Raw genomic sequence first — 17,027 nt, 5'->3', positions numbered from 1 at the left:
ACGTGTAAAACAAATATCTCAGCGTTAAGGTTAATGGTGGTGACAATAAGAGGCTTAGATCAAAGATCGTTTCAATCAATCTCTTACAAATTCAGAATTAAGTTACACCTTTTCTTAGATTTTTGAAAGCATTATTTTTTTAGTATTATGATTATCCATTGATAATGACTGACTTCTTGGTAATTTTTAATTTTCCCCCCAACTTTTTAGGTGGATGTTTGGGCTCTTGGTGTGTCTGCAATTGAAATGGCAGAGGTAAGAAGGTCTTCTTCTCTAGACCTTTGGTGACTAGCCCCAGGAAATAGGCTCTTCAGCCAAAAATCTTGGGACTTTTTAACAACTCCAGTCTTTTAAAAGGCAGACATAAACATACTTCACAAGTTGTTTACTCTGCTATATGGAACTATGAAACTTGGGTAGCTCTTGAAGTTAACAGCTTAGAATTTGTTTTTTTTTTTTTGGATGTATGGTCCAGTTTGTTGCTAGTTTTAGCCAGCTGTTCTCCTATTTATGAGAGAACAAGGTTGTCATATTTTAAAAAAAGAAATTATATTGAACTTGAATTGCTAGCTACTCATTGTTAATCTATTTGCAAATTTTTCTATGAGACTATTACTCATAGGAGTTTTTTTGACTTTTTGTAATAATTTTGTTCTCAGGGACTTCCTCCAAGATCAACTGTTCATCCAATGAGGGTTGGTACATGTTATTTGACATATTTGCTTTTACTATTTTCCAGTCTATCTATAGTTGCTCCATAATAAATTTTCTTCCACCTTTATTTTTTCTTTAACCCCCTGTTCTTCTAATGCTTTCAACATTGAGGTGGTTGAGTCATTACGAGTAAAGTGTTCTCCTTCTGAAGTGTTCCAAGCATGAATCCTGAAAATGGTATAAGAGCATTTTATGTCTGTATTATGAAATGTAAAGTCCATCCTTCGACTTTAAACAGTATCTTGCTGGCAATACCATGAGTCCAGATCCTCAGCCTTTGCTTCACAAAGTAGTATATAATAGATTCTGGCATTCAAAGGGGAAAAAATAAAGGGAAAACAATGCTTCTGTTTTCCTGCTAAACTTCAGGTCTCTATTTGATGTATGACAAGTAATGGTAGAACCATAATTATCCTATAATGTTGGGAAATAGAGAGAAAATATGGGGAAGAAAATAGAAGACTAGATAGGTAGAGGGAAACAAGGGATAAAGGTGACGACTTTAGAGGGAGAAGAGAAGAATATTAAGCAGACATGAATAACAAGAGAAAAAAATAATGACAGAAACTTGAAATAATTCACTAGAAAATATCAATTCCAAGCTTTTATAATTTGTTAATGAGAAACCTCTGCTTTTTCTTTAAGTTCTATATTATCCAGCTGTCTTATGTCTAGTTTTTACTTTGGCACTATGCGTCTCAGGGTAACTGTATAGAGACGTATAAAATGTTTCTCATGATTATCTGCCCTGGTTGCTTATATTACACTCTGAAGTTGTGGCTTTCAGCATATGATAGAGATAATGTAGAGATGTTCTGTTGAACTGTTAGCAGTGGGAATGTACCAATGGTGGGGAGTTTGTGTAATGTCCACTATTCTTTGTTGTTGTTACACACACACACACACAAATACACTTAATTCTATGGCTTACTTCAGCTTTTTCTTCAGTTTGCCCCGAACGATAGCTTTCCTCTTCATTCTTAGAGACTGATTAAGATAGATAACATATCTGTTTTATGTGATAGGTTTTGTTCATGATATCTATTGAGCCAGCTCCGATGCTCGAGGATAAAGAAAAATGGTCAGTATTTTCTTTCTTGAGGATATCATCTGCAAGTGAATTATAAACCAACAAAAATTTCATTGCCATCCATATTTTAGCTCTCTGATAAGCTTCATAAGTTTGAAATTTTTCTTTGGTTAAGGGCTGCATGTAGTTGAATCAGAGGCCCTCCTATCTTTTTGCACGTCCTGAATGGCATTGGCAGCTCAGTTTGATGATTTCTATTTCTTTTAATGCTTCTATTCGTTGGATAGCTGTGTTTAAGTGTGATAATTGGTTTTTATTCCATATGATATGAGCCTTGTTGGCTCTACCTCTAAGTGGATAGTTCCACTCTTATGTTCTGTGACTCACACATATTTCCAAATCCCTGTTATCTTTTTATACCCGTCATGAATATCTTGTCTCTTCCAAAGTTAAAGAAAGCTTTCAAAAATAATGGCCATCACCGATGTTAAGAATGATACAGAATTATCCATTCGTATACTTGCTGACATCTTTTATGTTTCTTTTCATTGTTGACTCACTAATCTTCCCCTGTAATTATAATAACTAATGCTATATTTTTAATTTTATTATCTTTCCTTTCCTCAAAAAGCATGTTGTCGTAAAATGGGAAACTGTTGAATCACTTAGTTACTACAACCTCAGCTTTGCCTTCAGAGATCAATTCTTATGTTCCATGGGATGTATGTATATATTAAAAGACATGCTTTGGCCCATTACTTCACAAAGAAACCCATTTTCACCCGAATCAAGAGCCTTCTTGAATTTCCCAAGTAGGATTACTAGATAACTAGACATCTTTAACATTATGGTTTCTAAGCCTACCAGCAACCCTGACCTTGTAATAGAAGTTATAATAATTCTGGGTTTAAATAAAATAGTTTTAAGCTCGTAGTAAGTATCATATGCTAGTCTTTCAACTTGAACTATTTCCTTTTGCAGGTCTCTCGTCTTTCATGACTTTGTTGCAAAATGCCTCACAAAAGAACCACGTCTACGCCCTACTGCAGCTGAGATGTTGAAGGTAATATGATATTGGTGTAGCACAGTGGAACGAAGTTTAAAAGGATTAAAAAACAAAGAAAAGAAATGATAAAGCTAATGCCCAATTACAAGGAAGGGCAATAACTACAGTAACAGAATTATCACAACCACAATTATACATTGTTAGGCACTCAATTCAACAAGAGTATTAGATTTTTATTCGTAAGCAGATTGTTCAATAAATGAGAAATCACCAATATATTTATAGGGTGTCTATGAAGCCTGATATTAGGATTCTTAAATAAGAAAAAATTAACAAAATAAGACTTCTAACGAACTACAAGTTAAAATTCCTAAACTAGAACTAAATTTATTTTAATAGTTCCAAATTGATGATACATTCACATTAAAGTCACAGGAATATTCCATTACATTGGTGTTGTGAAACTACCCGCCCAATACATACAAATTAAAGTAAAATGATAGAGAACGAAAGAACAAAAAGAATTTTAACTTGATATGGAAATATGTCTATTCTGTCACTTGTGAAAGGTTTTAGTGTGTGAAGAACAAGCACTTACAACTAGGGGTTTTCATCTATATATCACAAAAAGGAAAATCCAATTTTACATGAATACCATATGAAAAGGTGCTCTAGGCCCAAATATATTGTAGTGTATGGTGTGGGACTCCCCCCTCCACCCAACCCACCATGCCAAGGCAAAAGCAATGCACAGACTTCCTTCCCTTTAATAAATCTTCTGAATATGTGCTACAATTTAGTAGTTGCAAATGTCCATTCTAATATTTTTCCTGTTCTGCAGAAGATGTTTTGATTGTTTTTACTGTTGGGAATTTTGCTGTATAACTGACTCTGGACTAATATTTTGATGCATGAAACCAAAGTCAAAACTATTTTTTTAGAAATACTTTGCAGTAACATTTTTTTTCCTTCTGTGGCTTGGAGACTTTTGCCTAAGTTTGTTGATACTTTAGCATCATGTGGATTTCCTCCATCCCTTGATTGTTTCCTTATTTTCGTCCCTTATGGAATTGGGAAGAAGAAGGAAGCTAGTATGCTCTCGAGCATAGAGAGAGCTCTTTTTGCTGGTATATAGGTGTTGTGTTTGGAGTTTGGCATTACTCTTCTACGATTGCTACTTCACTTTGTCTCTTCTCAGGGATAGAAATGGTTTTCTTGGCTTTCCTGTGGGCGAAGATGCATGGGGTACTTTAGGAATGTTTCTTAAGCTATATTATAAATGACCTGGGTTGCAGCTCTGTATTGATATTATTGGTTTTTTCTTTTTTAGTTTCTGTTTCTTTTTTTGGCTTAGAAGGAGTTTTTACCCTCTTATTTTGTAACGTCTTTCTCTATGTTTATCAATGTTTCCTTTTTCATAGAACTTTTTTTACATGCTTTTTATGAAAGTGCCTTATACCTTATATTTATTTACAGAAGATGCATGCAATATATTGTTGTCAATGTTTCTATACCTATATTTTTTTGAAATAGTTTATATACCTGTATTTTAACCTGAGATTATTTTGTTTGTGGCTTTATACTTAGCACAAATTTATTGAGAAGTGTAAAAGTGGAGCTTCCGCAATGTTTCCAAAGATTGAGAAGGCCAAGAAAATCAGGGCTTCAATGGCTACTCAATCACAAAGTGTTGCTCCTTCTGAATCAGGGAACATTGTACGTTGATTTCTCTCTTTTATGTGCAGTCTCTTTTTTCTCCCCTCTCTCCTTCTCTTTCCATTTTGACTACATCACTTTGTAACAGCCAGCAATAGGTCCAAAATTGAATGAAGATTATGGAGATACTGTTCCGTCAAGGCCCCTTAATATTGCACTTCAAGAGGAAACTGAAGCAGGTTCAATTAGCACTCAAGAGAAGCAGCAAATATCTGATAATGTGGAAGTGGCTGGAGAAGGTCTGCAATTTTTATGTGCATCTTATAGCTCTTGTAGCAAAATGATCTTAATTGCAGCTTAAATGAAATCACAACCGTCATACTTCAGGAAGATAGGTATAAATTTGTATGTTTTCATTAAGATCAATCAATAAGCTTAAATAACTGGGAATACCTTTTATCTTACTTGGTAATAGGTGCAAGCCAGCTGTATGATTTGTTTGACTAAAAATTCAAATTGATTGATATCATGATAGAAGATAAATATCAGTACTCTGCATGGATACTTGTTCCTAGAACCTTTGAAAATGCATACTACAGAAACCTAGGTACTGGATAAGTTGGGGCCATGTGATGTGAAAGGCTCCTATTTTTGTAGTCTTATCCTTTTTCTTGTAAAAGGTTAGTCTTTGCTTGAGTTCCATGATAGAATAAGAGCAATACTATAATATTTCAATTTATTCTTCTAGCTACCTCATTGGAAATGAGTCATTTCCATTTTCCCTCACCCTTCCTCACCAGCAAAGCTCAACCATTGATCCTTGGTTTTGACAATCTGTCTCTCTAAGGGTTTATAACTATGATGAAGAGGAAAAGGGATAGGGGGTTCCCTTTCCTTAGGCTCCTTGAGGTTTTGGAGAAACCCAAAGAGCCACCATCAACGGTAGCTGTAACAAAAGGTGGTAGAAATGCAAGCCTTCATTCAAGAACACCATATGTCATTTTATCTGTTTCTTTGCGAAATATAAAATAGAAACTCCCAGATACATGATGATAAACTTTCTCCATATGAACTTTGTATACCAGCACCTTTCCCATTCTTTGATGAATCAAATCGACCACTTTGTTAGGAATTGAACTAGCATCAGAATTTCTCTCCACAAAAATATTTTGAAACTCATCCACCACACTGCCTGTAACACACTTTAGTCTTTGCCAAGAAGCTTTGCAATGAATTTGTAAACATATCCTACCAAATTAATAGGTTTAAAATTCTTGACATTTGAGTCACAATCAACTTTAGGATAAGAATCAAAAAGGTAGAATTGAGGCTTGAGACAAAAGACCCCTTTTTCAAAAAAATTAGAGAGCCCAAATAATTGTCTTTCAATATCGCCAAATTCTATTACAAAGAAGCTGTAGAGAAACATTCTGGTTCTGGTGCTTGATCCCCTTTATAGTTCACAATGGCTTCAAGAATTTCATCCTCGAAAAAGGTCTCTTAAGCCATTCCTCTCATGCTCACGCAGATAGTCTAATTCCAGGTCACTGAGATTTGGTTGCCGAAGGAAGGGTTCCTAATAGAGTTTCTCAAAACATCCATTGATGGCCTCTCTCAGCTCTCCATTACTCTCCATCTCTTGGTAACTCACAGTCACTTCTCAATATAGTTGTAACATTTATAGACGTTAGCTAGACTATTGAAGAACCTACTTCCTCTCGTGCTCCTTTATCCAAGTAGCCCTAGATCTTTGATTTCCTCCATCAACAGCAGGTTGGCAACATCTTGGCTATTTCTTGACTCACCCTCTAATCAAGAGATGTGGGTCTTTCACTCTTCAAGCTATCAAAATAATCTAGAGCTTGCAATAATTGATCCCTTCTTCATCTGCATCCCCAAACTTCAGCTCACTCCACGAGTTATTTACTTAACATGTTAAATCTTCTTGGAAATCTTCAAAGCTGTTGGGGAACTCTGCAAGGGTCTTACCACCTTCTTGATTTACAATTTTTGAGTCTTCGGAGTACTTTGGGATTATATTCCGCGCCAAGTATTTGTGCTTGTGGGCTAGGGTGAATATTGCAGACCAGCGGATATCCGATTCGCATACAAAGGATGTTGGTGGGGAGGGTGGACAAGAAAATGAAAGAACAAACAACCTCTTCGGGTCGGTTGAAGCTTGAAAGAGAGAGAGTGGTACATCCAATTGCAAAAGATGCTTTTGAATTCATTGTATTAATTCCACTTCCTACTCGCAGTATGCTCTTTATGATCTCGGCTCATGATTCAATTGCCATGTATTTAGCTATGGAGCCTCAAAGTTTATTTTTTTATGTAATCGCAGCGTCAAAAAGAAAGTCTGAATTTTCCATGGAAGCTGGCTCAAAATATTTGATCTTAGGTGCATTTTCCTATGGAAAAATCTAGATCAAACCCCCTAGATATCTTTCCTTCGGCAAAAAAGTTTATGAAGCCATCCTCGCCTCGGAGATTAGAGATCTTTCGATTCGAGAGAGTAAGCAAGAAGGTCAAGATTCTGTTGTTCATGATCTTCTTCTTTTCGAACCTAATCCCAAGTGAACATTTCTTATTGAGTTATAAAAAACAAAAGCCTACATAGCAGTTCCAATGCTATGCCTTAAACCACTCGGCCATCTCTCCTACACAAGATGTTGATTATGACCCAGAAACTGGTTTAACTGAAACTTGGACTTTGATATGCTATATAATAAACTCTTTTTAGCTTCACCCCCGCTTTGTCCGTCCTCACCTCTGCCTATACGATATCAACTAGATTAATCGAAGATTGAAGAGATTAGTTGACAACAGTAAAAAGATGGGCGCCTAATTCCAATACAATAGGGGTCTATCAGTGCAAGTCAGCTGAACACCGTGATTGATAAGTGGGTAGGTGGGTTAGGTGCACCTCTCGCCCACTAGGGAGGAGCATAAAGAGCGTAATAAAAGGAGCGAGTACTTTTGAGAGCAACTAGAATAGCAGCTAGAGAAGCTAGATAGCTCGAGAAAGGGGAGAGGGGTTGAGAGGAAGAGGGTTCCCAAAGAATTGATGGAGTTGCTTTGACTTTCATCGGTATTGGTTGGCAGACAGTTCAACGAAGGCTCGGTCCTCTTTCTTATTTCCCTATAAGTTTAGCAGTCCTCACCAATTCGCGAACTCTTTATGGGTCTTCGTGGAGAAGAGTACTATCTTGTAATGGAACTTCTTTGCCAGCTTTCTTCTATCGAAAGGAAGGGCTCCTTATAGGCTTTGGATACCGTATGGAGCCATGTTGAGCTGAGTATAGCTGCGCGATACACCCCTTAGGGGGCCCACCACCTCCCCTGGAAATGGAGAAAGGAGTCGGATCCAAGTTGATCCAGTTCAGGTTTTTCCTTACCCCCTGTTATTGAATTCCCGTGTGACTAGAATCTCTATCTCTTTCTCCCTGGACTTAGAACCAGGGCTTATTAGGGATTTTCCTAAACCAGATCTTCCTTAGTGGATCTCCTTTCACTAATACTTGACATGATACGAGAAATCAGGGACCTTAAGCCATTTATTTTTGCAAATTTACAGACAAGGCCCATTTGATACCACCAAACACAAACGGGAAGTAGTCTGAGGTAGTCTTTGACTACAGTTTTTGTACCACTCCAGGAACTTGGTAATCAAGATGCAGAAACAAGAAGACAATCAGTGCTGGAAAAACTAGGTCTTTTTCCCTAGAAGTAAACCAAGTCCATTTCTCACCTAAAAAAGGAAGATCAGTAAGATTAATTCTATCCAATGTTCCGTCGAACTCCTCATTACATGCTTGAGAATAAGACTCCTTGATTTTCTTATGGGTGACAAGAACCATATCTCACCCCAAACAAGGGAACTCCATCTACCAGGCTCCTGGAAGGCTCCTCAAGATCATTCCACTAGATCTCCCTTCTCCAACTCTTCTGTTCTACTTCAAACCCTAATGAACACTCAACACTAACTTGCCACGTTGCACTCAATACACAGGACATAGAACACTTACTCTACGAATCCACCAACTGTTGCTTGCTGTTATCCCACAAACGATGTATACGCCCTGAAGCACCCTTTGCAAGAATGTGCACTCACGCACGTCCAGGGCTTCCCTAATATTGCAGAATAAATGTTGGAACAAACATCTATTTTGTTCCCTTGAAAATGAACAACATCCAGTTTCAGTTTGGACAAGCAATAACTAACAATTGACTACTTTTTTGAGTCAGTCATACTTTTGCGAACCAAGATTTTTTTTTTTTTTTGATGTAATGGATTGATGTTAGATAGATACTTAGCTCTCTTTCTGGTCCTCTCACTCTTTTCATAATTCACAGAGCTATGGAATCTTTTAAGCTTCCTAGGCCTTTCAATACCCTATTTCTTCTTTAGGACCTTGGAATTTTATCCCCCCTTTTCCCCTTCTTATTGCCTTATATTGCCTGGAACAAATTTATTCTTGTGCCTCAAACCCCATGAAAGTAATGCCCTCTTAACTAATCCTTGCAACATTATGAAGTCTTGACTTGGATAGTCTCTGCTGGAACAATAGTACCAGAAAACTCTATTTTGCTACCCTTAATCCAATCACCCAAGTTTCTTCCCCTCGTGTCATTATCACCCCCTAGAAATCTGAGTATTTTCACTTCAAATCACTGTTACAGGAAGAAAAATCTTGTCATCATTGTAAACCCCATTATGGATAGCCAAGAGAAGCGGCATTTGCCACTGCTCACAAGTAAGAGCAGCTGCTCCACATCAAACGAAAAGATGAAAAAGTAGGGTTGCTGGTGGAGAAAATAATGGATGTCACATGATCTCTTGTGAGCAATAAACAAGAAGATGAAGATGATGATGAAGATGGAGAAGATCAATCATAGATGTATCCTTGGATAGGTCCCTGATAAATTATCCTTGAGCTAGCTATGATGAAGAAGCATCAACCCATGTTTCATTCGTTTTCAATTAAGGCCTTTGGACAGGAACCTACTTGTTTTATTTGTTGTTGAAGCCTTGTACTCTTGGGCTTACCTAAAAGAGGCTCATTCCATGGGCCTTCAGAAAACAGAGTTTTTGAATTCGAAAAGATGCTCGATTGAAGATAGTAGTGAGTACCTTTTTCAAACTCAGCCACAAACATTAGCAAAAAATTCATGCTGCCTTGGCCTCCAAAATAGCAACTCGAATTGATACCTAAAGTGACATCTTGCAAGTAGGGCATGACTGCATGAGGAATCACAAATAATTGGTGTGTAACCCTGAAACGGATTATAGGAGTTGCAATTGGCCTTAGGAACTAAAAAAATCTTCTTTTGCTATAAAGTCGTCGCAGGAGGCTGGATGACCACAGTTGAAATCTGTCCCAAAGCTTTCATGAAATGCCACTATTTGTCAGCCTCAGTGGCATCAGGAGCATATGTCCTGTGCGACTCTACCAATTACTTTATGAGAACCAGGAACTTGCCTCGTCTATTTGATCCCAAAGCCTGCAAGAGCGTGTGTTTCACTCCTTTGAAGCTTCTTAGCTATGAACCTTCTCCTTTTCTCCAGTAAAAATCCCCGAGACCATTGGAAAGCACCCTACCTTGGCTTCTCTAAATACAACAGAACTCAATGGCTCAACCCTAAAAAAGTAATGTCTAAGGACTTGAGGTTTGATACAGTCTTTAGAGTCAATGGCTCAACCCTCAAAGACCATTATCTGAGGACTTGCACTCAATGTCCAAAAATCCAGTGGAGAAATTGGTATGAAGAGAGGAAAAGCAGATGAGAAGAACCTGACCTGGAAAGAAGAAAACAGTTCAAGAGGGAGGGAGAAAGGAGGGAAAATAAAAAGGAAGTTAAGAAAAAGGTTAATTTAAAGTGAATTTTGATATGATAATAAATTATGGACATCGTTCTATGAAGTAAGCAACTTTGCATTATATCTCATCAAATTATTTAGTTAATTGAGGGTGGAGATCTTTAAGCTGCAGTAGATGATTGGTGCTTTAGGTCTATCTCGTGTAATGAGCAGCTCGGTATATTGACATGATAACCCTGCTTCTTAATAATTCTTGGCTTCTTCTAGAAAAATGTCTTTATGTTTAAAAACTTACATCTGCAACCCTACTGGCTCGATATTGTCTGATTTATGAGGAAATCTACGTTAAACAGGTTATTTTGGCACTGTGATCGTTCATGGTGGAGATGAGGCAGATAACACATTCACCAGGACTCAGTCATCCAGTGTTAAACAATTTTCACATGATGCAGCACATGTTGAGAGCCCTTCTGTTTTCAGCTTTGAAAGCAAACCAGTGGAGCCCTGGTACCAAAACTTACAGCACATTTCTTTGTTAATTGAGACTGCCATATATGGTTTCCACTTATTGTTTTTGTTACCAGTTGCTTGAAGGTCATTAATTGGGATATGTAATTCTAGATTGTGAATTGTAAATTCGCTCAGCCTTCTCTTGCATATTACTTAAAAATGTTAGTTTCTTTTCCTGCTGAAGTGCACTGTTTATTGGAAATATTTTGTCAGGATTGACAGTAAAACAGATGTTGCTGCAAACAATTGTTCAGTTGGTGAATTGAGTCCTGTTGGGCAGACCATGAATACATCCTCACCTGCTATACCTGTCTTGCCTGAGCAGAAACTCCAGGTTAATAACATTTCTCGGACACAGGTTGAAGGGGATGGTGGCATTTGTTCTACCAAATTGAAGAATGAAACTGTCAGCAAGAAAGCATTCGCTTTGCAAGATAAGGTTACTATTTTTTTTTGGGGAAAAAATAACAAGAAAAAGTTACTTACATTGTCGAACTTCGCAGATGTGAGAATGTGGTCCAGACACTTTTCATTTCAGTTTGAATTTATTGATATGTTTTGACCTTCAGGCTTCAAAGATTGCACTCTTTATTTCAGAATGAGTTATTTTGAGGTTATAATAGGTCAAGTCATGCTGAAATAAATGGTTTCTTCTTTTGTTATTTGTCATTTGTCCCAGCATCTTGCTTACTATCAAATTCCAGTATTTGGCATCTATAGCATATTATATAGAGTGAGAAAAAAGAAGCATTTTTGTATTTTGTGAATAAAAGAGTTTTTCAGTTTGAAAGGGTTGGTGGGAGTTTAGCATGATACGGTTGAAATTTTTGTTATCCATCTTTGGCTTCCTGTTTTTACTATTTGAACTTGTTATTGCAGCTTTGGTCAATATATGCTGCTGGGAACACAGTACCCATTCCGTTCTTGAGGGCAACTGATATATCTCCTATTGCACTCTTGTCAGACAATGTGCTTGGAGGTATACAGCAGGAAAATAGTGGAACTGTGGCTGCAGAAGAACTGCAGGAGCTTTTTAGTGGCGATGGGCAGTTAAAAAAGGGGCGAAGAGGGCAGAATGAGGTTACGTCTGTGTGTGTGTGTGTGAATGGGGGGGGGGGGGGGGGGGGCCGGGTGGCTTTTCTTAGTGAGTTCTTTATCCTCCTATAATGTATGAATTATCTGTTGATATGACTTGCTGCAGATGCCCCTTCCTCCGAGTGTCTACCGAAGACTCACTTCAAGTTCTACACTGTTGAATCTTACGCAGGCTTTAGCTTATCATAAAATGTATGTTCTCCGATCACGTATAGATTCTATATATGCTGCTTCAAATTGCAGATTGATACATTCTGTAGACGGACATCAAAGAGAGAAATGATCCATAAAACTGTTTTTTTCCCCCCTCAATTCCACATGTCAAATGGTCTGTCTTACTTGCCCCGTCTATGGAAGAAGTTTCTGAAGGCAAATGTTTTTAAATACATTGGTAGCTTTCTTCAGAGATTTTACATTTATGTATTGGCTGTCTTAATCCTCTTTCATTTGTTACAGGTGTTATGAAGAGATGCCACTCCAAGAGTTGCAAGCGACACAAGAACAACAGACCATTCAAAACCTATCTGACACACTTCGAACTATCCTCCGCTTGTAGATAATTGCCTAACAAATGTACTCTTCTTCGTGTGTCTTTATTTTTCCATCTTTCTGGTAGTTGTAATTTTGTGTATAGGCTTCAGAACAGGTAAAAACTTAAAAGCAGTTGTAATGGAACCGAGGCCCTCCTTTGGTAAAATTCTCATTTAATCCCTGCCTAATTCTGACACAATTTTTATATTTGTCTACAAATGTAAAATAAAAAAGTGTTCATGTTTAAGCCACTTTTACCTTGAATTTAATGATAAAAAGTGTTTTCAATTTCTAATATTCATCTTGAATTTTTTAATCAAGATTTTCAATTCCCACTTTCTATGCTGAATTTCTTGAAGTTGTTATCTTTACTTCCTACTTTTAAAAAAGGTAGGAGTTGAAATGATTCGCATGTAAAAATTGTTGTTGTTTGATATGTCCTAAGACGGAGAAAAATTAAATACAGGAATGAAGAATGAAATGAAAATTAAGGCGGCATGAGGCTATCAGTGTCTGGGTCATAGTTTCTGGTTTTCATTCATACGCCATACTAGGATGAAAATCTGATAATTATTTCTCTGCAAAAACCTTCTCCCTTCAGCTTGTATTCTCTTAAAACTGATCGGTGAGAGAACATGCAATTCAAGAGGTATCACGTTTTGTCAATTTATGTCTTGTAATTTGCACACTGTTTGCGTTGGCGTGTGAGAGAGGGCAAAGGAATTTATCTTTTTGGTTAAAAGATAAAAATCAACATATTAGAAATAAAAAATGAAAAGGGAATTGAATCAATCTGATGAGTTCCCCAAACATTATAATATCTTTTCATCATTCCACCAAAATAAAAAAGGATATTTATTTTTCCTTCAACTACATTTTTTGTTCTTGATGTCTTAAATGGTACATTGTAGGAATTATCTCTGAAATAAATAGGGATAGATGTAGGAGAATGTTATTTTTATAATTTTAGACTATAAGACTGAAAAGTTATAAACCCAAAACAAATATATGGATTTAATTGTACACTTGCCCCACCTCACTCCATTCCATTCCATTCCACTCCATCTCACTAAATGTATGATTAATAAAATTATAATTTTATTTTTAATTCTACTAAAATTAATCATATGTTAATCAATAATTGTTCAATTGCTCGAGGCATCGTTGTAAGCTTATGACATGGGAACTTCCTGTATCCTCCGAACATAGTGTAATTCAATTGAATTGCTCAATGCACAATTTTATATCCTTACACTTCATAGCATAAGAATTAAAATTGTTTATATTTGAATTTCTCTACTTTTATTTTAGGTGCTCTCTTAAATGCTCTTATTCTAACTTACACATCAGAGCTTTCATTTTTAAGAAATATATTAAAATAATTTTTTTATTTGAATTATGTGCAGATTATTCTCTTACTGTCAAATCACTTAAAAATAAATTTTATTTACATTAATTTGGTGTTGTGTATGAAATAAAAAAAAAAAATTAATAGTTGATGATGGCTAAAAGAAAGAAAAATGTCATAACCATTATAAAAGGAAACAAATCGTGTGTTAGTATTAGAATAATAGGCAAAACTAGAGAATTAAAGAGACAAAGTCTCTCAAGGAGAAGATAAAGTCTTAGTTGTAGAGATTGATAAAAAGATTTAAGCTATGGAGACAATGAAATATGGACTGAAAGTGTGAAAGCCAAATGACATGCTTGAATTAACAAAATAGTAACCTCGACATTCAATAAAAATAGGTATGATGATGAACCTTCCTTTATCATTAGGCAGGGCCATAACTGGGGAAGCTTGGAAAACTAAACTTTTAAAAGAAGATTTAAAACCTTGTAGATATTATATTTGAATTTACATGACTATTATAAAGAAAAACATTCACGAAGAAGAAGTTGAGAACTGTAATGATTCTTTAATCAAAGTTGAAGGTCAACACAATTAACATGAGAATTCTTACATGGATATAGAAGGTCATTCATTAAAATTAGAGTAATGATTTCTAGTAAGTAATAGTCCTTACTACATGCGTTATAATGACATATATTTAAATATATATAATATCATTATCAAATGTGTACATATATGTATTCTTAAACCTACCAATTTTCTAGTCTTAGTTATGATCTTGGGTAGGATCATTGACAAAGCTGATTGAATATCATAAGAATTTGTACGAATCAAGTTAAAATAGATAATATAACAATAGTTCAAATTGATAATTCTCTTTCATAAGAGGTCATATTTGATGCTAAGTATCTAAACCTGTTTAGTGCTCGGCTCATGTTGATCAACTTATTAAAGCCCAATTGCTCGTAAATATTCATTTGCAGACTTCAATTCAATTTACCAAATGTAACTTGCTACCCTTTCAACATTACTTTAAAAATTTTTATAAAGAAGACATTCAAACTTTATATTATATCAACTATGATTCTCATAAACAATAATTAAAGATGGCAAAGAAACCAGAGTTATTTATATCAAATTTACTCGAGTACCCAATAATATATACATTAATTCTTCTAAGAAGATATCTTAATATCATTTTGTTTTACAAGAGTTTGTAGGTTCACATTAATCATAAGATAGATAGTTGAATTTACATTTTATTAAAAATAAGAACAATAATAATAACATGCTTTGGTCTAATTTTACTTTACATAATTTTTTTAAATGCATTTTTAACTCAAAAGCAACTTTAAAATATGGTAAACTTTTTTATAAATTCTCACTTCTTTTATAAAACGACAAAGGAGGACAATGTCATCAAAAAAAAAATAATTGAAAACACTAATCTTAATCATCTCCAAATGAAAGTAAAAATTTTTAAAAGCCAATATGACACAATCTTTAAAACCTATAAGCTTTTGACATATATGTTTGAAAGGAGAGATATGATTAACTTGCCTTAGACCCTTTAACTACCAAAATATTTTATCATACAATTGAAGTTATATGTGATAATCTTAATAGAAGTCTTATGAATTGGTCCTATCAATGTCTTAAGATTGGAAGGATATAGTCAAATTAAATAATTATTGTTAAGACTGAAATGACATTAATCAAATCAAATATTATTTTATTTTGATAGAATAAAATTTACGGTCACCCATTTAAAAGTAGGAATAAATTTTTTTTTTTAAAGTTTAGATATAAATTAATTATAACTTTATTAGTTTTATTTGTTTTTATGCAAATAAATAAATCAATTAACAAAACATTTTCATATAAATATTCATGTCTTAACTCCACTTAAAAAATTTTAGTGTGTTAATATTTCTTTTGTAATTTAATTACTTATATTTGCTTAGCATATCACTTATGTTTTATTAAGAAAACCTTTAAGGTGATACTTTTTAAGGTCACACACACACACACATATATTATACGTGTGTGTAGTATGTACATATATCTATATATATATATAGATAGATATAGATATAGATATAGCAAGCCTATGAATTTAACTAGCAAGGTTGATTATAGATAAGTGGTCCACTAAACAAGAAGTGGATTTTTTTCTCCCATGTCTTTATCATTTGATTTAGACATTTTCTCTCTTGATGAATTGACAAATTCTAAATTAGGCTAACTAACCTACTTGCAGAGGTCATCATGCACTAAGGAGTCACTAGTGATCTTGGCTTACAACTATAAGATTTTTATATCTTTTCCCATCAATTTTTAACATTAAAATTTAATTCTACATTTCCACCCACAAAATATTCATACATATATATATATATATGTGTGTGTGTGTGTGTAGGTATTGTTTCTTTATCATTCAATTCTTTTATTCACTAATTAATTTGTCTAAAAATAAGTAAATCATAAATGGGATACCGATTTAAGCAATGAAGAAATTAAATAAAAGATGAGTTTGTGATTGTGATTATGAGCAGCCAAATCAATGTTTGGGACTCATCAAGCCAAAACTTTTTAAAATCACAAGTCATTGTAGTAATTAATCATATAAACACAAAAGAGGCCCATGATTGAGACTGAAATGACAAATTTTGCAACTACCTAACGTATAATTGGAATCGAACATGCAGTTAGCTACCTACTTGGAGCCTATACCTCTATAGATATATGTTTCTATAATATATATAAATATATATACATGTATTATGTATGTGGGGAAGATGGATATTTACTTACAATGGACCACCAGAGACAAGAAAAGATATGAAAGGAAATAAAAATTCAAGGACATATCCCACTTAGCTTCGAAAGATATGTGTGTGTGTGTGTGTGTGTATATACACACGCACACACACATATATATATATATATATTTACATGACACTCCTGGTGATTGAGATTGAAAAGAGAGAAAGTTTATCGTTTGGGTAATGCTAATAATTAATCAGATTCATCAAACCAGTTTGTAATTATCAGAATCTGTTAAAAAGATTGGTATGAAAAATGAAATTGATGAAGTTACTTTTATTGTTATGATGTAAAAATACATGCATTATTATAATAATTTATGCATGTCAGGATTATATATGAGTAAAATCAATATATATATATAGAAGTACATTTGAAAACTAATTGGATTTAGCTGAAGTTAATTAGGTGAACTACTTACTATCTTTATTATTATACTAATTAACAAAGTGTTCTCGAACAAGAAGCAAGCCACCTGCAAAT

General features: G+C 34.8%; 1 protein-coding gene across 2 annotated transcripts in view; it reads left to right on the top strand.

Moving 5' to 3' along the window:
- Positions 1–12,659, top strand: part of SIK1 (Protein kinase superfamily protein) — a 35,401-nt gene extending 22,742 nt beyond the window's left edge. The window contains exons 8-18 of one of the 2 annotated variants that reach the window (XR_015816926.1): positions 211–255; positions 660–695; positions 1,740–1,795; positions 2,726–2,807; positions 4,338–4,466; positions 4,555–4,705; positions 10,582–10,735; positions 10,952–11,177; positions 11,618–11,818; positions 11,940–12,202; positions 12,290–12,659. Coding sequence is in view for 1 of the 2 variants with exons in the window: in XM_088213167.1 (XP_088069293.1) it covers positions 211–255; positions 660–695; positions 1,740–1,795; positions 2,726–2,807; positions 4,338–4,466; positions 4,555–4,705; positions 10,582–10,735; positions 10,952–11,177; positions 11,618–11,818; positions 11,940–12,025; positions 12,290–12,389 (1,266 nt within the window). In the remaining variant the exon portion in view is untranslated. The remainder of the gene's footprint in view (positions 1–210; positions 256–659; positions 696–1,739; positions 1,796–2,725; positions 2,808–4,337; positions 4,467–4,554; positions 4,706–10,581; positions 10,736–10,951; positions 11,178–11,617; positions 11,819–11,939; positions 12,203–12,289) is intronic. The other variant, XM_088213167.1, reaches the window with a different exon arrangement.
- Positions 12,660–17,027: the final 4,368 nt, after the last annotated feature.

The sequence above is a fragment of the Carica papaya genome, chromosome 2 (genome assembly GCF_054855325.1).
Source record: "Carica papaya isolate Zhongbai chromosome 2, ASM5485532v1, whole genome shotgun sequence".
NCBI lineage: Eukaryota > Viridiplantae > Streptophyta > Magnoliopsida > Brassicales > Caricaceae > Carica > Carica papaya.
This window is presented reverse-complemented; position numbering and strand designations above follow the sequence as displayed.